Source organism: Hippocampus zosterae, chromosome 19, assembly GCF_025434085.1.
Source record: "Hippocampus zosterae strain Florida chromosome 19, ASM2543408v3, whole genome shotgun sequence".
NCBI lineage: Eukaryota > Metazoa > Chordata > Actinopteri > Syngnathiformes > Syngnathidae > Hippocampus > Hippocampus zosterae.
The window spans coordinates 3,523,265-3,543,669 of NC_067469.1; the positions used below are offsets into that span (position 1 = coordinate 3,523,265).

At 45.1% G+C, this 20,405-nt stretch overlaps 3 protein-coding genes across 7 annotated transcripts; 1 reads left to right on the plus strand and 2 right to left on the minus strand.

Annotated features, from left to right (window-relative positions):
• Nucleotides 1–24: 24 nt before the first annotated feature.
• Nucleotides 25–6,120, minus strand: nrbp1 (nuclear receptor binding protein 1). Of its 2 annotated transcripts, XM_052053265.1 has the most exons (18): nt 5,560–6,119; nt 5,103–5,393; nt 4,719–4,841; nt 3,845–3,946; nt 3,645–3,734; nt 3,511–3,551; nt 3,329–3,423; nt 3,169–3,252; nt 3,016–3,074; nt 2,769–2,867; nt 2,538–2,670; nt 2,377–2,467; nt 2,241–2,291; nt 2,032–2,167; nt 1,903–1,956; nt 1,748–1,811; nt 1,624–1,679; nt 25–1,278 (listed from the first exon to the last, which is right to left on the minus strand). In XM_052053265.1, the coding sequence occupies exons 2-18, from the start codon at nt 5,328–5,330 to the stop codon at nt 1,183–1,185; spliced, it is 1,602 nt and encodes a 533-aa protein (XP_051909225.1). In that variant the 5' UTR covers nt 5,331–5,393; nt 5,560–6,119; the 3' UTR covers nt 25–1,182. The 2 variants fall into 2 exon arrangements, with proteins under 2 accessions (XP_051909225.1, XP_051909223.1); XM_052053263.1 differs by having other exon boundaries at nt 1,903–2,167; nt 5,560–6,120.
• Nucleotides 6,121–7,159: 1,039 nt separating this feature from the next.
• Nucleotides 7,160–15,058, plus strand: capn3b (calpain 3b). 4 transcript variants are annotated; one of them, XM_052053257.1, is made up of 23 exons: nt 7,161–7,606; nt 9,318–9,387; nt 9,624–9,742; nt 10,118–10,251; nt 10,345–10,513; nt 10,651–10,734; nt 10,812–10,903; nt 11,048–11,125; nt 11,334–11,494; nt 11,828–11,994; nt 12,073–12,084; nt 12,263–12,471; nt 12,562–12,598; nt 12,801–12,824; nt 12,942–13,028; nt 13,471–13,548; nt 13,633–13,690; nt 13,785–13,849; nt 14,267–14,335; nt 14,405–14,483; nt 14,581–14,697; nt 14,778–14,836; nt 14,911–15,058. In XM_052053257.1, exons 1-23 carry the CDS (start codon nt 7,277–7,279, stop codon nt 14,935–14,937), a joined length of 2,325 nt encoding a protein of 774 aa, XP_051909217.1. In that variant the 5' UTR covers nt 7,161–7,276; the 3' UTR covers nt 14,938–15,058. The 4 variants fall into 4 exon arrangements, 3 of the variants coding, with proteins under 3 accessions (XP_051909218.1, XP_051909217.1, XP_051909219.1); XM_052053258.1 differs by lacking the exon at nt 12,801–12,824 and having other exon boundaries at nt 7,160–7,606; XR_007960138.1 differs by lacking the exons at nt 14,778–14,836; nt 14,911–15,058 and having other exon boundaries at nt 7,160–7,606; nt 14,271–14,335; nt 14,581–14,657.
• sytl3 (synaptotagmin-like 3) lies at nt 15,013–20,398 on the minus strand. Its single transcript, XM_052053273.1, has 13 exons — nt 20,295–20,398; nt 17,924–18,137; nt 17,579–17,794; nt 17,357–17,424; nt 17,213–17,254; nt 17,044–17,111; nt 16,889–16,961; nt 16,487–16,605; nt 16,287–16,403; nt 16,008–16,168; nt 15,821–15,917; nt 15,560–15,730; nt 15,013–15,450 (listed from the first exon to the last, which is right to left on the minus strand). The coding sequence occupies exons 2-13, from the start codon at nt 18,079–18,081 to the stop codon at nt 15,364–15,366; spliced, it is 1,377 nt and encodes a 458-aa protein (XP_051909233.1). The 5' UTR covers nt 18,082–18,137; nt 20,295–20,398; the 3' UTR covers nt 15,013–15,363.
• Between the last annotated feature and the right edge of the window lie 7 nt (nt 20,399–20,405).

Here is a 20,405-nt window from a genome sequence, read left to right on the forward strand (position 1 = left end):
AAGAACACATTGGACCAAAGTAACTGCTGATTAATGATTTTTTTTTTAATTTTCAGGAAGTGAAAAAACCCCAACAGATAGCAGAAAGAGCGATAAGTGTCGAGCACACTCCAAATCTGAATCCACCTTGTGAGACGGTCGCAGCAAAGGCTACACAAAGAATCCCCTACGATGGCCTTTTCACATATTTTGCATGTTTTTGGGGGGCTGCGGGATATTGTTACACAAAGTTGCAAAATAAGTGTAGAGAAAAGTGCAAACTGTGCCGCTTTCGAAGAAGCCAACTATTCACAGCCACAGACATTGGAAACAAGTTTACAGACTTGACCGAAATTTGCTCGCGTTAATTCTCGTCGACTAGCGAAGCACACAGACACGGGTGTAAAAAAATAAAATGTTCACATTGATGGAAAGCAACCTCTAGTGAAAAAATGAATGCCAACTTCACAGACTTGATCACAAGGCAGGAGCTTGTGGAGCTAGTAACAGCGTGAATTCAAACAGCAGCACTGGAGAACCGTTTTTCAATCTGGGCCGGAATAAATTTGGAAAGAATTATGCTTAATACATTATGCGCATGTGTAGGTTTAAAGTTTTTTTTTTTTTTAAGTTCTGAAAGTTGCATGAAAATAGGAGTGAGTAGAAGCTTACATTCAGAACAAGCAATGGCCACAAACAGTGCTGGAAGTGAATTACAGTCAAATAGTTTGGATATTTTCGACTTGTACGAACGACAAGCTTTCTCCAATTGTCTTGAGCTTGACAGACTTAACACTTCTGCAATGCGGAGGGCGGGAGAGACAATTATTTAACAGTAAAAAAATGATAAAAATACAGTTTTAATACTGACGAAAGGAAAAAGACTGCTTTCACGCAGTTAAACATTTCATGACTAAAGTTAAAGAAACAAGCCAGAGTGATTTTTTTTTTCTTGTTGCGATGAGGCTTGATGGCTGTACTGGTTGGGAGAGAAGAACAAAATAATTAACAAAAAAAAGAGAGAACCACTTAGTGGCAGCGTTGTCCGACCAGAACATAAAGACTGCAGCTCGGAGGCGCAGTCAAGAACAAGGCTTTCCTCCTCTGTGTACAAGGAGGGGGGGGGGGAGACGGCAGCCGGGACGTGGAAGGAGGGTTCTGCTGGGTGGGAGGATGGGTGGTGGGGGGAGGGGGGGTCCTCTGCTACGAGGAGACCGTCACAGGGTTGAGGGAACCGTTGCGGCTGTAGAACTTGGAGAAGGCCTCTTCGAGAACGCACGCGAGACGAGGCTGATCACCCTGGACGCAAAAAGTCACCACACAGTTAACGGAAATGTCGTCAGATGGAAGGAAGGTGAATTCACTTAGGTTATGCCCTCACATAGTCCCGAGTGATTTAACGCATCTAAAAAGGAGGGGGACTGTGTGTCTTGCAGGTGGTGTGCGTGGTGCTCAAAATGCTGACTCCAAAACATGGCGGTGAGTGTTTCCGTACAAGGTAAAAATGGGGACGTTGGCATTGAGCTCCGAAGTGTTTATTCAAGTGGAAGCCGGAACTCGACGCGGTAGGAGGGCGCACGTTAGCGCGGCGTCAGTCCGGTTGACGGGTGAGCAGCGGCACGCCAACTGCATCGGGTCGCTTACCTCGCTGATGAAGCCGAGGTGAACGAGCTCCACGGCCAACTCTTGCATGTTCTCGTCTAAACCAAAAAAAAGGTCCGTCAAGAGCTGGCCGGCCGGCTATCTGGTTTGCGAGCGCGTAACGTACTTGGTAACAGGTCGCAGCTCAAGTGTCGGTTGAGTTTGTCCTCCAGTTTGAGCAGTAAAGTCAGCTACGGAGGGGAGACGCTAAGTTTACAGCTTGAAATCACACCCGCGTTGTGTGTATTTGTGTGCGTGCGACGCAGCGACGAGGCGCCTCACGTGATGCTTGGCGCCTTCATCCACCGGCTCGATGTTGCACTGCATCTGAAGCACCTGCGGGACAGCCGTCGTCGTGAGGTGACGAGCCGAAGGGCTTCCTGAGCACGAGCATGCGCGGCGAGTTCTCACCTTCCTGGTCTCGAGCTCTGCAGGTTCCGGGGTGGGGGTTTTGACGGAGGGCGGCACGATGGGCGACTTGACCGCCTCCTGCTGAGGTTGTTGCGGACATGGAATCCCAAACGCCGTCAAGGGATAGATCCCGTTCCTGCCACCCGCGAGAACGACAACTTCAAATATCGGCCGTCAAATACTTTTGACTTCCCGGTGGCGAATTCTACCTGACGTCCTCCAGGAACTTGTCCAGCTCGAGGGCAGGAAACTGGGACAGCCTGAGGGGGGATGAAAAAAAAAAAAAAAGCTCAGTGGGTTTGAATTCAAGTCTTCAACCAACCCCCGACGACAAATGCCGCTCACTTCATCTGAACGCCCTCCTTGCCCTCCACGATCACCAGGTTGGGGTCCATGTTCTTCGTCATCTCCTCCAACGCGTTCTCTGGAATCATATCTACAGGGAAACGCGGCCACGTGAGGACATCCGAGAGAGACGATCTCTACGGCCGCGTCTCCCCACTCACGCTGGTGGCTGACGATGCAGTGGGCGGCCAGCAGCTTGAGCAGCGGCACCTCGAACAAGGCCTGGTGAAACAGGAGCTCCCTGGCCGTGGGACGCTTGTCCGGGTCCACCTCCAGACACTTCTGGATGAATTCCTAAAAGAGACGGAAGGTGACATCTTGAGGGGTGGTGGGGGGGGGGGGGGGGGGGGGGTTCTTTCCCCAAACAACCCTATTGCAGAAAAAACGCTTACTCGTTGCAAGGGGTCCTCAAGGGACTGAATGGCACTGTTTATGGCTTCTTGGGAAACGTACGACGAATCTCCATTACTCTGGATTTCCAACACGGCCATCTGAGAGAGGGATGAGAAATGACATGTGGAAAATCCCGAGTTGAGTTCACTCACAGACTTCATCCGTAGGTGTTCATCTCATCCCAAAATGCTTGACGCTAAACAAATTGCCGGTGTAGGAGCACAAATGTGGTCGAGTGGCCCTCACCTCTAAGGCGCACATTCCAAAGGAGTAAATATCCACGGCAGTGGTGACATTGGCAACAGCTGCGGAGACGGGAGTAACACAACAGGATGCTCAATTACGATTTTCACCAAACAACATAGTGGTAATAAATAAAAAGAAAGGCAAGCTCTTCACCTCCATATTCCGGAGCAAAGAAATGAAGGCTCTTCTGCTCTTCCCGACACGTTTTGACGTGATTGTTAATCGTGTCTGGAGCCACTGGAATTAAGAAACCAAAGCAAAAGATGAGCTCCGTGATGAGATTCTTCTTCCTCAACGACTTTCTTTCTCGTACCCGAGCCGATCTTGATGAGGCCGTTGTGCTGGATGAAGATGGTGTCGCACGTCAGGTTGCCGTGGATGATGGGAGGCTCGCAGGAGTGCAAGTAGCTGCCGCGTAAAAAAACAAAACGATAGTTCACCGCCGACCGCGGACATGAACCTGTCGGGCTGACGAGGGATATCCCAGAGACTCACCTGAGAGCAGACAGAATCTGTGTGCACCAGCGCTTCCAAGCCTGACACAAACATTCGCAACAATCAGTGAAGTGACAATAACAGGGACCTATTATGGATTTTTTTTTTTTTAATCATGGCTTGTATATACTTACCTTTTCATTCATGGTCTTGTGGTTCTTCTTTGTCTTCTTCAGAAACTGTTTGAGACTTCCGGAGGACATGTACTCCGTGATGAAGATGACCTGCAGGGGGAAGAGGGAGAACGACAACGACGACGACGACAAGTCATCACGGCTGCCGTAAGACGAGGCGCCACGAGAGAAGAACGCTCATGTGAGTGGTGTCGCCGTACCCGGGCTCTGTTCTCTTTGACTTCGGCCCAGTACTTGTGGAACTTGACGATGTTCAAATGCTCCAGCTGGATTAAATTGTCAAACACCGCCTTGACTTTTTCCTGTTGGGAAAAAGGAAAGATTTCAGCACTAAAAAAAAAAACAAACAAACAACAATTTTGTTTGAAACCTGAGCAACTCCAAACGAGAGGAACGGCATGTTCTCCGCGAGTGTGCCACAGGCAACAGGTCTGACCGCTTGTTTTTAAGCAGCTTAAAACTCAAATGTTTTTTTGTTTTGTTGTTGGGATCGTGGTAAGGAACCGAAGAGGGGGTAGAAATATCCACCCTCCGGCTAGGAAAGGAAATGTTCTCAGAAACCACAAAGAAACAGCTGTGCTGATGTAATTGAATTACAATGACAATGAATATGTTCATAACCATCATGTTATTTTGTGTGGCCTGTGTAAGGTCCTGGAGTCGTGTTCAAAAGGAGACATTAAATTGATAACCAACTGCGGGGGCAAATATGTAATAGGATGGGGCAATCGGTCCATAAACACACATGGGCTCTTCAGATGGTGCCGAGGCAATAACAAATGCCATTGACAGATCATAACTCAGACTTCTGAAACAGTTACCAGAAGAGGAAGCGCCTTCAGAGTAATACAGTAGCCCATTTTGCTTTACTTTTTGGTGTTCCCACAGAACAGAGAATATACAGCATGCCTCTGAATATTTTTCAAAGTGTTTTTTTTTCTCCTTTTCATATGTTCTCTCAATTTCACGCATGTTCACCGTTTACAGGTGGATATGGAATGTATCCCCGATCACGATACTGTGGGACAAACGAGTCTTGCCGTCGAGAAAAGTAATAGCTCGCAGTTCACCAACCTCTTGTAACTTGAAGTTTTTCCTTTCTGAGAACATGACTTCATTCCACACCACCTCAACTCCCTCCTCAGTGTCCATGGCCAAGTAGGCGTTATCGATGCCGGGGACATTTCGTTGATTCACCTTCAAGAAGGACAATGAAATGTTATAACTAATACAGAGGTGGTAATAAGAAGGTACCAATACTCCTTACTTTCACCGGCTTACTTTGTCCAAATAGACTAAGAACTAAACACCCCTCAAAAAGAAATTGTGCACAATTGACAGGAGAAAACAAAATCTTTTTGTACGTCATGCATACCAGAGTCTGTGCGTTTTACTACTGTACTTTTACCCCCAGATAAATACTTCTATTACTAAATAATACTAAATAATAATAATGACCTCCTCTCTGCGCTTCTGCCAGCGTCCACACGGACTCTCCTCCAAGATCTCAGACTCGTCCTCGCTTTCTTCCTCCTCGTCCTCCGTGGCGGCCGGCTGGTTCACCACGGACACGGGGGGAGACACCGACGACACGGCTTGACCGGCGGCGGTCGCAGCGGCCATCGGCTCGGGCTTGGCTTCCTGGACCGTGTCCGGGGCCTGCTTGCTCTCGGAGCCCTCAGACATGTCGGCTGGTCACCCGGAGCGGCCGGCAGTGCAACACCGACGATTAGCCGTACAGCGACGGGCCTACGCATCGATCATTTTATCATTAGCTCGAACAACAATTGCACAAAATGAACGATTGCGAAGCGGTGGCTGGGGCTTTGCTTAATGCTATTAGCGCCATAAAGAAAAGACCACGATTTAAGAAAATGAAAAATACGAGCAACCAAGCATAATATGTAATACATACGTGTTAAAGGACGGAAATGTGACGGTGTCCGCTCCAGTTTAACAGACTTTCTTCTCCGGTACCAAACTTGATTTTTTTTGCTTTGTTAGCTAAATAGAACGGGGGAAAAAAGATCTTCTGGGTTCCTCGGCGAAGTTGCGGCTAGCTTCCTTAGCTAGAGAGCACCGCCACTGACAGTAGCCACGACAAAGTTTAGTAACAGAGTCCGATTTGCACTGATTAAGTCAGCTCAAATGCTGAGCGGAATTGCGAGCTAACTCGCGTTAGCATTTAGAATCAGCCAACCGCTCCTTGGGTTAACCTTGCTGCAATTCGCCAGATTATTCTGTCCGTACAACGCTGGGAATAACACACAGTTGACACAACTACAGCGTTACAAACATTTACTGACACCTAACATAGTAACGTTTCGTTGGAAATCCCAGAGACACGTAAATGAGTCCATTAACGTGGCATACTGAACGTCTAAAAAGAGCGAGATTTCACACAGAACCAAACGCGATGGCGACAAATTCCAGATGCACACTGCACTGCTCAAGCGCACTCTACGCCCGACAAGGCTCCGGTTGCCAGATCTTTCACGATGCATCCATTTTGCGCAGCTAAAGTACTTGGAAAAACACTGAAGTATTTTAGAAAGGTTTTGCAATGTCACAAGTTCTGAACCTCCTTGCACGAAGGATAACTATAACAATGGGATTTTGTTTTGGATATCCTGATATGGTGTATGATTTTAATTCACCGTGTTTTCTTTGTGTTTTTAAACGGACTCGTCACAATTTTACAGCATTGTTAAAAAGACCTGGCAACCAGAGTTATAACGTTCTCCCATTTTATTTGATAATCTTTTGAATGAATCACATTTTTTACAGAGAGAACACGCACCACATACAGAATCGCCAACTTTTCACAGTTGATGATGGAACAATCACAAATTTAATCGAATCCCAACAAAATAAAAACAAATAAATATCTAGAAATGCTTACCGTGTGTTTTGAACTGCGTTTAAAAAAGTGCACTCAAGAGGCAGCACTAGCTGAAACAGCAATAAAGACAATGTATGGGCATACATTTTACTCTGCAGAGTGAAGACTACTGCTTGAAGTTTGGTTGTTTCTTCAATTACAAATCATTATCAGGCAGTTAAAGTAGTTGTTTTAGCTTTTGGTGTAAATGTCCTATGAAATATGCAGTACATTAAAACTAGACACGAAAATATCAATACTTTAGATTAATGTATCTTTCAAGTGCAACACATACAAGGAAGGGAAACGCTTATCGGTGGAGGTCTTTATGATACAACTCGATTTTGAAAATATTCCTTTCAACTAATAACGATGTATGGTATGTACAATAAGGATGCTATGTCACATGTGCACTTCCTCCCATGTTCCAGAATATACTCGTTAGCTTTAGTGAAGACTCTAAATTGTCCATAGGTATAAATGTGAGCGTGAATGGTTATTAAGGCGTTCAGGGATTGTTCAGAAATGCTGTGTCAACCATGTCTCTTTCTCCTGATGTGTATTTTTAGAGTGAGCCAACCAAAAGCCCCCTCCCCTCCTTGTAAGGGACCTATATTTAAGTCTCGCGCCCAAGAGTGTGAGAGTTTACTTGGGTGTCACAATTTACAGCTGACAACTTGAACTACAAGTGATCACCGGAGCTAAGTATTTTGAGATTGAACTCCCCTGCCCCTTGCTTTTATCTATAGGAATGAGTGGAAAGAATATGGAGGACCTGGATCATAAACTGCCTCTGGTGGAGGATACAAACGTGCGAGTGCTTCGAGAAACGGAAGCATCGCAAGTGCCCGACGACCAGGCAGATTATCCCGTCGCCGGAGCAAACTCCATCTACTCGGCCATCCTGAGCAGGAACGAGGCAGTCAGGGATGCCAAGCGTCTCAAGACTTTCATGGAGCTGCGAGACAAATATGTGAAAAAGAAGGTGCTCTTCGAGGACCCTCTTTTCCCGGCCTGCGACTCCTCACTCTTTTACAGCCACCAGAAGCCCCCAATGAAGTTTGTGTGGAAACGACCCTCGGTGAGAGAATGCTCTCTCATCACTCGGGATGTCATGGTGACACATGACCCATCTGCATGGGGGTCCGGGTTCTCATGTCACATGTCACATGTCATGCAATTATATCAGCAGAAAAAGCATGTGCACGTTTAATACATCATTGGTTGGCCCTACAGGTTTCTAAATTTAGTGCATATAGGTTTTACCTCACGTAATGTGTGTGGGGGGGGTTTTGTGAGTTAGTAGTGCAACACCTCTATTATGAGTACACTTAGAAGTATCAGTCACAAATGACCAATACCATTTTATGATGGATAATATTTTAAAACTTGAACACGTTTGGCAAGCAGAGACAGAAATGTAAATGACCAACATTTAGGTGTACATCTGCTCAATGTAATGATAGTGAACATATGAATATTGAATTTAAAAATAAGTCAATCTGCCTGTTCAAAACAAAAGCCATTATCAAATTTAGATTCATTTAACAATATGTTTATTATTATAGCTGTAGTTTGCATCATTCTGAACTGCATAAACTGAGCTGTAATAATAAACATACTGTAATATTGTTTTGTAAAAGTACTGTATTTTTTTTTACACTGGATATTATGACATTGTGCAAGTGTACCGAATATTATGCTCTGAGAGTGTTGATAAACACTACAAACATGTTCTTAAGTGCTTTGATACGACTAATAATAGCACTAATAAAGTGTGTTATTTCACTTAAATTACGCATGGCTGCCCCAACTGGGTATCGGAGAAATGGAAATCCTATCTCGGGAGTATGTCCTATATTCAAAACATGAAGCTATTTTTTTTTTTGTGTGTGTATGTGATACCGTTGCACACTGCATACAGCTAATTAGTTCCAGTCAGTGGTATCAGGCATCCATAACAGAGATGTGCAGTTAAGAGCTGCTAGCTGGCCTGGATTTGAGAGGTGGTGACCTCAAGAATTCCAAAGCAGCTGCTTGCCTCTGAATATGTGACAAATGCTGTTCAGAGGTCCCAGATGGGGTTTGGTTGCGGGAGTTACACCCTAGTTTTGTCAGTCACAGCAAATATCATCTTTAGATTTGCAAACACAGATTTTTGTTATTGTAAAGTGTCCTTGGGTGTCTTGAAAGGCGCTTATAAATAAAATGTATTATTATTATTATTGTTTCATAACTACATCGGCTATGCACATAGCTAGACTTGACCTGGGCACGAAATTAGGACTTTTTGTCCTTAGTAACGTTCCGTAGATGGTTTTAGATCACGTGGTTGGTATTTGTTTTTCGGCCATGTTATCCAACTAGGCTTAAAACGGAAACAACAGTAGACTGACTCGTGTTTGTTTTCCTTCGATTGTTTTTTATTATTGATTATTTATTCATTCCTTAAAAGTGCTATGATGAGGATTAAAAAGTTGAGTTTCGTGAATTTTTTGATGCATTGGCAGCGACACAGAAGCAAAGACAAAGTGGCTGTCATAAAAAAAATGCGTTCCCTGCACAATTTAAATATCTCCCACTGCCTGTGTCTGAAGACGAACTGGAATAATTTCAGTTTCAAATAATAACCTGCAATAATTGACAGCTTGGTGTGCTTACTTGAGCTAAAATAGAATTTGCTGAGTGCGTCAACTACAATTCCGGTATTCAAAGAATCCTACATTTCTTCCACGTGAGTACAATTATTACGATTCTGGTATGAATGACACTTTCTTTCTTTTCCATGACAGGAAATATGTGAAAACCCTCAATTCATCGTGGATGCAGCCAGCAGGACGGACATCTGTCAGGGAGAGTTGGGTAATGCAAATTATGATGCATCACACCTGCACATAAGTGGCACACATGCCAGCATTTACTGTCGTTCATATTTATCCCTCTTCAAGAGCAGGCGTTATTGCTTCTGCAAAACTCTGCTTCCCAATAAATGTTCTTTATTGACATGTTTAACTGTGACTTTTGTGAATGGTCTCTTATAGCAGTTAAGAAAATAAAAACATGTTAGGAGCACATCCGTTTGTATCTGCTGCTCACAGGTGACTGCTGGCTGCTCGCCGCCATCGCCTGTCTGACTTTGAACGAGAAGCTTCTCTACAGAGTGATTCCTCGGGATCAGAGCTTCACTGAAAACTATGCCGGAATCTTCCATTTCCAGGTAGGTTTTTTTTTTTTTTTGTACGTTGCAATAATCAACTAAACAACTGTTTTTGTTCTACTTCAGCACTGTCTGCATACAGTACTTTGAAGTAATGTCAGCAATATTGCGGGATGTTTTTTTTAATGGAGTGGAGCAAGTCGTGTTTTTGTGTCATTGTGTTGGAATTTTCATTTATTTGAATATTCATTTAAACACAGTTATTTCGAATTTAAATTGTTTTACTTACAATTTGCATACATCTTGCACAGAAAAGGATACAAACCATTGTGAATTGCAACTTAAATTTTTTTTACTGTATGCAGTTATACTGTATACAACTGTTACACCGTGTGTGTCACCCAAAAACAATCCCTTGATGTTTTCCATCCTCAGTTCTGGCGTTATGGCGAGTGGATCGATGTGGTTGTTGACGACCGCATCCCCACCTACAACAACCGGCTGGTGTTCACCAAATCCTTCCGGGAGAACGAATTCTGGAGCGCTCTTCTGGAAAAAGCTTATGCCAAGTAAGAATTCCTGCTTTCCCTTTCTGTCAAAGAACACAATCGGGAGGGGGGAAAAAATCAGCACCGATTTGTATCATGTTGGGCCGCTCTCAGGCTGAATGGCTCTTACGAGGCCCTGAGAGGAGGGAACACTCTGGAAGCTATGGAGGACTTCACAGGAGGAGTCACCGAGTTTTTTGAGTTGTCTGAGGCGCCCAAAGAGATCTATCAGATCATGAGGAAGGCCCTGCAAAGAGGCTCGCTGATGGGGTGCTCCATTGATGTAAGTTTGTAAAATGACACATGTATTTTATTTTATTTTTTTAAATCTCCGGGTCAGTATGAACAGCCACATTCTTTCACAACTGGCAAAAACTTGGCAGACGTAATAAATGTCCATCAAGTTATCATGTGACCCAGGTTACGTCCCCCAGTGAAATGCAGTCTAAAACCGAACTTGGACTGGTGCGGGGACACGCCTACTCCATCATAGCCCTGGAGGAGGTAACTTGACGCCACGTGTATTTTCTTTTGACAATGAGTCACAAGGTGATCATGAGAAATTCGGTTTTCTTTCTCAGTGTGACGAGGTTGCAAAGGACAGCAAAATGCGCCTAATCCGCTTGCGCAATCCCTGGGGCCGAGTGCTATGGAAGGGACCTTGGAGCGCAAAGTAAAATCTGGAAAAAACGTTTGTGCCTATAATGTGTCTTTTTTGTTGTCCTGCATGAAATACAGAATGCAGTGAAGGTCGTCAGAAGTGCCAAAATTGCAAAATGACACCCAACTCAACTCTTTATATTTGCCCCCCCCCCAGCTCAAAAGAATGGTCCACGATTTCCATTGCAGACAGGAACAACCTTAAAAAGCAAACTGTTGAGCAGAGTGAGTTCTGGTGAGTTGAATCCATGTTCGTGAATTTGTTTTTTTTACCAAAAGCACGATCAGTGAGGTGATATGTATGTAATATTTTACCTAGGGTTAAGTAAATATTTGTGCATCATCATTTCAGTAGAGATCAATGTACTGTATGTGATCTGGAAAAGGTATTTAGTGCTAAGCAAAACACTACAGGAAGCCTCCTCTTTTACATTCCCGCCCAGGATGTCCTTTGACGACTTCAAGAGGAACTACACCAAGCTGGAGATCTGCAACCTGACCCCCGACACGCTGCATGGTGATGAAAGACACAGCTGGAACGAGTCCGTCAACGAGGGCCGATGGGTCCGAGGCAGCTCAGCAGGGGGCTGCAGGAACTTCCCAGGTGGCAAAGCCGAGTATTTCAACAATCCACATTAATGTTGTCTATCGAAAGCCCGCTAGCTTAATGCTAACACAAAAACTGGCATCAGTCGTGTGGTCATTCTAAACCTTGAAGCAACCTATGGTTGAATACCAGTGGTAGCAACACATGCGGCAGAGTATACGACGATACTCATAGGCATATATTCTTTATCCTCTGCAATATCTATGAACAGTATCTGTTATTTTTGTCCAATATTTGCAATTTGATTTTTACATTTTTTAATGTTGATTTTAATCTATTCAATGACAATGAGATATGCTAAACACTTCCATTCCATGCTATTTTTGAAAGATACCTTCTGGACCAACCCTCAGTATCACTTGCGGCTGTACGAGGATGACGACCCAGAGGAGTCGCGGGACCTCTGCACCGTGGTTGTGGCTCTCATGCAGAAAGGTCGCCGCATTCAGAAGCAGCTCGGGCCCAGGTTCCTCACTATTGGCTTTTCTATCTACGAGGTAATGATTGCGTCGCACGATTTCAGACGACGAGCAGGGCACACGCAACAGTTGATTTTTCTGTTCATTCTTTTGCAGGTGCCAAAAGAGGTATGCAACCAAAAGTGAATTCACAACATGTGCTACAAATCATATTAAACCATGACAAACAATGGTGGGGCACCAAGCTCCTGATTTTTTTTTTTTAAGCCTCAACTTTCTCTACGAATGCCAATGAATTCGATTTTTGGACACGAGTGTTGGATGACATTCTTCTTTCATGCATTAGATGTGTGGCTGCAATCGACATCTCCAGAAGGACTTCTTCCTTTATAACGTCTCCAAGGCGAAATGCAAACATTACATGAATCTGCGCGAAATCACAGAGCGTGTCAGGCTGCCACCGGGTGAATATGTCGTCATCCCCACTACGTTTGAGCCTCACGAGGAGGGCCAGTTCATCCTGAGGGTCTTTTCCGAAAACAGGAGCACCTCAGAGTAAGGAACGGCCGTCGCTCATTGGTGTCACATGACATCAAGTCAATGGGATTTGATATCTTTTTTTTTTCTTTTATGTGTTCTTCACAGGGAAGTGGACGACACAATCGGGACTAATCAAACTAAGGTTTGTCCCATGACTGTGGCTAGAGTGCATTTCAAGTGAACATAATGGTTCTATTTTGATATTGCAGTAATCTATGCGAGCCTAAGGGTCGACCCAATACTTTTGTCCATGGTCAAACCTCTCTTGATATATTTTTCCCTCCTCATTGGTCTCTCGCGACTAATCCGTTTCATCTCACTGTCCTCGTCTTATTCATCATCAGGACGACAAGAAAAGGAAGGACAAGGTAATGCCTGTTTGTACCACTGACACCTTTGGCACAGACCGTACAACTAATCAGAGAAAGTAAATCACACACCGACTAACTCTCCAATTTGTATCATTTGTTTTTGTTTTTTTCCAGCCGATTGTGTATGTGTCCGACCGAGCATTCGCCAACAAAGAAATCCTGCATGACGGCATTCGGGGGGAGAAAAAGAAGACGCCCAAAGTAACCTTATTTCCTTTTCCACTAGAGCTGCCCGTCGCTTAATCATACTTGCCATGCAGCACGTATCTGATGAAAACCTGCGTCATTTATGGCTCTGAAACGTAATCGGGACTGGGTCAGATAACATCACTGGGAATAAGAGAATTGACCTCCCTGGCCAGCTGATCTCAAGTGACTCCAACACCTGTTTTGTTTTGTTTTTTTTTTCCCCTTATGTGCTCATGTTCTCATTAACGGAGGGGTGATGTTTATATAATATATGATGCACAGCAACCGGATAGAAAAATTATGCCTGTTCTTTGTAAAATGTCATGCAGGCAAGTAGTTTGTAGTTGCATAAATAATCCGTGCGTACAAAGCTAACTATGCGGTGTACGCGGTACGGTTGAAGGATAAACCGGTCATACGCAACTAGCCAGGATTATTTTCTCCTGTTGAGCAGAAAAAACTCCTTCAGCCCGAGGAAGAAACTGAAGAGGAGAAACAGTTCCGCGTCATGTACCAACAAATAGCCGGCGAGGTAAGCGAGCAGACTTTTATCACGTCGGCTATCATCGTGATTGTTTTTATTATGATTTGACATACCGCTCATGCCCCCGGTCAGGATATGCAGATCTTCGCCAATGAGCTTCAGACCATGATGAAGAACGTGCTCTCCAAATGTGAGTGGGCGGTGAAAAACACCGTCCGGTGTCAAGACCCCCCTTCCCCCTCCCCCTCCCCAAACCCATTCAACATGTGCTTCTTTTCCTGCAGCGCACGGAAAGACGATGGAGGGTTTCAGCCTGGAGACGTGTCGCAGTATGATTGCCCTGATGGACGTATCCTTCGCGCTCTGCTGGTGATATGCGAGCTTATGGGGGAGTAAATAACCAGGCTCATTGAACTTCATTTACGGTTTTCGGGTTTTCAGTGCTCAAATATAATAGGCGGGTAAGTGCAGTAGATATGAAAAGTCCAAATAGCATTTTCTAAAAATGAAACCAAAATAAATCCTTTCAGAATGTTTGCCACCATTAATGTGCCACTTAAATATGGAAAAAAAAAATCTTCAAGAGGGAAGTACAACAAAAGTAGCGTGGTTGCATAAGTGTGCACATCCTCTTATTAACTGAGGATGTGGCAATGCTCAGTGAGCCGGATTAACCAATCACGATTGCACTCATGATGAACGTGAGAAGTTTTGCATTCCAGTTGCAGACGCGAGACGTTTTTGCCGTAACTGAGCCAAATTCCAGACAGATGGCACAGGAAAACTAAACCTACAGGAGTTTAAGCACTTGTGGCGGAAAATCAAGCAGTGGCATGTACGTTTCTCACCGTTTGATCATCTCACGACCACGACGTGGCTTTGAAAAGCCGATGCGGGTTTGCAGGTCATCTTCAAAGGTTACGACAAAGAACAAACGGGCTCCATCAGCAGTTTCGAGATGAGAAACGCCGTGAATGACGCAGGTGAGCGGCGGCGCAGAAAATCCCCTTGTACGATGCGCCGTGACATTTTGCCGATGTTCATCTGATCCCCTGCGCCGCCCCCCCCTCGCCCGCGAAGGCCTCCACCTCAACAAACAGTTGTATGACATCATCGCCATGCGCTACGCCGACAAGCGCCTCAACATTGACTTTGACAGCTACATCTGCTGTTTTGTGAGATTGGAGGGCATGTTCAGTACGTATACCTCGCACGGTCGTCTTAAAAATGCGCACGTGGAGATAGATGCAAATATGCCAGTTCTGTGTCTCCTGTAGGGGCCTTTAACGCTTTTGACAAGGATGGAGATGGACTCATCAAACTCAATGTGCTGGAGGTAAGCTACCCCAAAGGGGGCTCTGGGCTTTTATTGACATTTACAGAAATCTTTTCCCTTCTGCTCTCTTCTAGTGGCTTCAGCTGACCATGTATTCGTAAACATCTCCACGCCTAACCCGGTCCATCCACAAAGCAGCAAATCTTTGATTGAAATGAGCTGTCGTTCTGTAGGTGTTAATTTCACAGTCAGAACAATACACATTTATTTGAACAAAACAAATGACTAGCATCAGTTTCTGCGATTTACGCTCGGGGGACACTTCATCATCGTACGGACGGCCGAGGGGAAAATTTTTAAAGCGTTCCGTGAACCTGCCGCGCATCATTTTTTGGAATGTGGGAGGAAACCGGAGTTCCTGGGGGAAAAGCCACGCAGGAACATGCAAACATCGTACAGGAAGGCCACGGAAGACACTTAACCTGCCACACATGACATTATTTTACATTTTCTCAATTGCTAATCATTAATCATTTATAACATCTGAATAATTATAACGAAAAAGTAGTCATTGGAGTTGCGGTTATTCAGTGACTGTTGAAGCTGGACTGAAATCTGGACAGCAGGTCTCCTCCATTTTGCTCCTCTGCGCCTTCCTCTGGATATTTACTCAGCTGGGGAGAAGGTGTCTCGTTATTATTTTTTTTGTAATTAACATTTTCTAATTTCGGCGCCGATAGTCGTACACGAACGGTCCTCCCTAAATGTTGCGTGTGCTTTTACCTGCGGACTCAGCGGGTACCAGTTGAAGCGCTGAAGGTTTTTGTCTTGAAATTGAAAACCATCCAGCGGGATGAGGACCTCGCCCAGAAAAACCTTCCGGTGCAGGAATTCTGAATGCCACACCGAGGCCTGCAGTCTCTTTCCAGTCAGCAGATGGCGCTCTATGTGACACTGCAAAAAGCCACGTGAGGTTAGTCGAGTCGACGCTGACAATTACGAAGGAGCAATGATCGTCTTTAAAAGCGTTTTAACGGGTCTTACTTGAAATAGTTCATTATAAACGGGATGGATGGTGTTTCTCTGAACTGCCGTCTTGCGCTTGTCACTCTTGGGTGGCATCACGTAGAATTTGACGTAGCTGCACGTGGACACAGTGCTTGTGTTTTTTTAGAGCCATTTGGGGACATGCGGCAAAATAGACGGCAGCACTACCCCGATCTATCCTTACGGGTTACACGTCCCCTTCGCGGTGTCTCCGTGGGGGAGGTTCCGACACGCTCCGATGGTGATCTCCAAACAGGACGTGGTGGAGTTATAGGCCAGCGCCAGTTCCATGTCCCCGCTGGCGCTGACACTCTCGAGCAGGTTGCACTCGGTGCTGATGCTACCCTGAAGACATTTATAATAATAATAATAATAATTTTAGATCAAGATAACCAGATAGAATCAAGGGATGACGAAATGGTTCAGATGCAAAGCTAGCCTCGTGTGTTTAACTTGTACGCACTCGCTTTCCAGCATAGTTTTCCGAACTATTGGAGGTTTCTTCTTCTTCTTCCGGTCCGTCCTGGTCGCTGTCTTTGCTTCTCTTGAACAGGTCGGGAAGACTTGGAGCGTGGTAGAGCTGAGCGGAACGTTTGTCAAGTGTTAAAATGTTTCACTTCCGGTGCCCGGTTTTTTTTATACTCGACCCAGTTCTTCGTTTACTTGGACGGATTTGCTGAGGTTCGTGTCAGAGAGGCTCTTCTGGGTGGCGGAGAGCAAATGTTTGCCGCGGCCGACGTTCAGGAGGCTCGCTGCGAGATCGTTTTGCGATGAGGACATCTCTGCAAACCGCAAGAACTTCAGTTTATCGGAGCATCTGGTGGCGTCACGGGATTTTGTGCAACACTATTGCTGTCACACCTGATGCAATTTTGGCCTCAATATGGAGGCACATTTCCCGAACTGTTAGTAGCGGTTCGCCGATTCGTATCTTTAGAAAGTGTCACATTTATATATATAAATATATGGGAAAAAAGTCATTTAAACGTCCGTGCACCAAATTTGGTCATTTCGAATTTGCGACGGATTATTTTGAATTCTACTGAGCTTTTACTGGTGACTTACTTCCAACATTGCTGGTGAATGAAAACAGATGATCTTCTACCGATTTGGTTCGAACGTTGAACTTGTTGGAATTCTGATGATTATACACACAAAGTTCCAGACACCCGTACGTATAATTTGCATGTACGCTCAACTCCGTTCGGCTTTCGCTTTACCCCCGATCTCCCCTCCAAGTCGAATCCCGTGTAGGCCGGCGGTGTTGGTGGCACAATCGCTATGTAACTGTCCAGAAAGAATATCAAGACATGTAAAAAAGCAATCCAAACCTTGCACATCGAGGCACATTATTCACACACGGAGTGAATTAAAGATACCTCATCACATTGTACGTCTTTAAAAGTTTCTCCCCAACCGTCTCATGTTTGTCTGTGAAGCAAACGAGGACATTCAGTGGAAATCAGAACGCATCTATTCTAATTGTACGTCCGGTGCCCGATTCCACATGTCCATTCACTAGCTTCAACAAACCTGTGAGAGGAGGAAATTTCTTTGTCGTTTCCTCTACAAACCAGTCTCCAGATTGAATCTTGACTTCTCTACGAAGACGGAACAAAGCGGTTGTCGGCTACAATATCTGTTCAATATTCAAATGAGGCCGCCATCGCCTAACCGGAACGTCCCCGATTTGCACGAAAGGTCATCGGGTGAATTGGGACTGAATCGATGTCTCGCGCTTCGGGCGCTGTGTACCTGTAAGCGTAGCAGACGGTGCACTTCCACGCCGTTTCTCTCACTGGCACGCGGCAGTTGACGCAGATTCGGTGACTGCATCCGCGGCAAATGGCGCCCGTGTTGCAGAACTTTCCCAGGGGCCTTTGGCAGCGGGCGCACGTCCGCTGGCCGTATTCCTTGGAGGGGCTCTTTGCGCCTCTCCTTCGAATCTCCTGGAGATGGAATTTCATCCTCCTGCGTTGGCAAAACCGTCATTGTTGGAAAGGAAACGGTTAGGTTTTAAATTGGTGGCAAAGGAAGGCCACCCAATTCACCAATTTCAGCCTTTGTAATTGTGGCTTCTTGGGAGATAAAATTACTCGCCTGATCCGGTCTTCTTCCACTGCGCGCAAGAGTTTGTCTCTCCGAAGCACTTCCAAGATCTTCTCCCTCTCCAGAGCTTGAAGCAAAATAAAATCCATCCTCAAATGAGAGTCTCCAGTTATTTGTCCCTCTCGCCGGTCCTCCTGACGACGTGCCATTTCCCTCGCTCTGCACTGGATCCTGAACGCCTCTGACACCTCGCCGTCATCTGGAGCTGAGAGATTCAATTAGCGCGCATGGCGAGGTTATCTCCCATTGACGATCTTCACTGCAAGAGACCTGCAAGTCATTCTTTGAACGTGTAGATCACTGGTGTCAAAGTCAAGGCCCGGGGGCCACATCTGGCCCGCCACATCATTTTGGGTCACACTTGAAAGCAAATCAAACATGTCACGTTCCAGGATGCTTGCTAAAGGCTGAACCAAAATTTCAAATTGTCATATGTAATCCACAATAACGGTCGCTATTCTTGACTTGTGCTTTTAAAACTAGTTATTCATCAATTTGTTGTGCGCTGTGTATGTAATATGTGGAGGGAATTCAACGTTTATATGGTTTCCCGAAACTCATCACGGCCCTCCAAGGGCGTCACTACAAAATGAGTTTGACTCCCCCTGTCACTTTTGACGTCTATTGAACCTCCCCCAAAAGCAAATGCCAAACTTTGCATTCTTGATCGCTTTGTAGTTCGGGTCTCCCGCACGCTCGTTTTCCAGCTCGACGTTCATGTTTAGAGTAAAGAATCTGTCAGGACTGGATGTAAATATAAACTTTTATTTGTCTAAAATAAATCAACCCCACCCCCCTCACCAACAACAAATAAAAATTACAAAAGAAAAAAAAAACAACATCCCCCAATTAAGTCACACGCCCTGACGACATCATTTGGCGACTTTTACGACAGCCAATAGCTACTTTCCTTCCCGATGAGTTTGTGGAAACGAGCCAAGACGTACCATTTTCACCCTGAGTGGGAGCAAGATATTTTTTTTTTGGTTTTACTTTCATTCAAAGCCTGTTTGTTTGATTTGCAATGCAACGGTGGCATTGGCGAAGAAAGCGAACCTGGAGCGGTATTTCAAAACGGCACACGGGAGCCATGAGACGGGTTTCCCTGCAAAAAAAAACAACACTTTTGCGTGCCACAAAAGTGCAGGACTTGAGAGCACAGCTTGCAGCACGGGAGTCAATCTTTACCAAACCGAAGACGCAGAGGAACTAACTACGAAAAGCGAGCCTCCTCTTCCTCCGAGTGCCAGGTCTCACAACAAGGTAGGAAGTGATTTCCTTTTTTCTACCCGTTCGTATCTGTTTTGTTTTTCTATTTGATTCATATTAAGGTCAATTATGGCTATTGCTCATCATGCAGATTAGTGTGTGCGTATGGGAGTGGGGGGTTGGGGGGGGGGGTGTCTCAGTTTTAAAAATATCTCCGCCAGGAGCAGGCAAAACATTTCAAGGGGCTGCCACTAGGTGGCGGAAGCTACAAGTATCCTTTTGCCATTCATTCACAACAAAAATTCGTTTTCAACTAAAATAGGTTTCATTAAATTCATATGTGGTAGATATACTGTATATTACACCACCTTTTGAGACACTTGTTTGGTGTGACAGGATTTTTTTTTCATGTAAAATGTTTCCCTTTGGTGCATTGAAGGCTTTGAAAACGTCAAAGGATGGCTTGTACTCTTGAAAATGACTCCAGTTTGGTTTTGATGACAAACAAATGCAATTTACATGATGTTGTTTGGGGATAACGGGTTAAAAATCCATTCAAACGTAATGTTTGTATCTTAAAACGAGATTTGAAAACTAAAATCTCACACTAACACAAACCAGTACTAGGATGGAAATGATGGTACATGCTGTGTGGTGACTCATTGGCCTGGCATTTCTGAAGCCATGACGGGTCGTCCAAGAAGCGAAAATACACTTAAACCTCATGCTTGACTATGAGGCAGTTGACGCATTTCCTCACCATATGCTGAGTTTCTTGAAAGCCCCCGACCCCCAACCCCGGCCTTAAAAACAAGCCACAATGACCACCGCAGTCCAAATGGCAGTAAACTCTCACAGTTGTTTTCTCAGGCTTAGTTGCACACATCGTTGACTTGCCTTGACATGACATTTTAAAGAAGGTTTTGCAGAGGAAATCCAGAAGGCAAGCGCCATCATGTATCGTCAATGGCAGGACAGGAGGGAGCACAAAGTCCATCTAGTGCAGTTTGACAGCCAGAACAACGTCAAGAACGAGACGATTTTCTGACAAGTCGGGCTTTGTTAAACGAGACAGACTGGACACTCCCCCCTCGAGTGTGGAATAATTGTCATGATACAAAAAATGTAAATCGTACAAACTACAAGTGCTTACCTTTTGGCTCAGCGGACCGGAGACAAGTCAGCTTGCAGATGCGATCGCTGCCTTCATACACGTTTTCCTTCCTTCCTTTTTGTGTGTGTGTGTGTGTGCACTCGCACCCTC

Bases quoted from the DNA above. Each gene is read 5' to 3' on its own strand.
- capn3b (XM_052053257.1), top strand. From the start codon at position 7,277: ATGAGTGGAAAGAATATGGAGGACCTGGATCATAAACTGCCTCTGGTG. The intron at 10,904-11,047 runs GTAAAATCTGGA...CCCCCCCCCCAG, and splicing joins AAGGGACCTTGGAGCGCAAA to CTCAAAAGAATGGTCCACGA. The intron at 11,126-11,333 runs GTGAGTTGAATC...ATTCCCGCCCAG, and splicing joins GTTGAGCAGAGTGAGTTCTG to GATGTCCTTTGACGACTTCA.
- nrbp1 (XM_052053263.1), bottom strand. From the start codon at position 5,330: ATGTCTGAGGGCTCCGAGAGCAAGCAGGCCCCGGACACGGTCCAGGAA. The intron at 3,253-3,328 runs GTACGAGAAAGA...TCTTAATTCCAG, and splicing joins CCTCATCAAGATCGGCTCGG to TGGCTCCAGACACGATTAAC. The intron at 1,279-1,623 runs GTAAGCGACCCG...TTTTGCGTCCAG, and splicing joins ACCTCGGCTTCATCAGCGAG to GGTGATCAGCCTCGTCTCGC.
- sytl3 (XM_052053273.1), bottom strand. From the start codon at position 18,081: ATGGCACGTCGTCAGGAGGACCGGCGAGAGGGACAAATAACTGGAGAC. The intron at 15,918-16,007 runs GTAAGGATAGAT...GTCCACGTGCAG, and splicing joins GCGAAGGGGACGTGTAACCC to CTACGTCAAATTCTACGTGA. The intron at 15,451-15,559 runs GTAAAAGCACAC...CCTTCTCCCCAG, and splicing joins GGTACCCGCTGAGTCCGCAG to CTGAGTAAATATCCAGAGGA.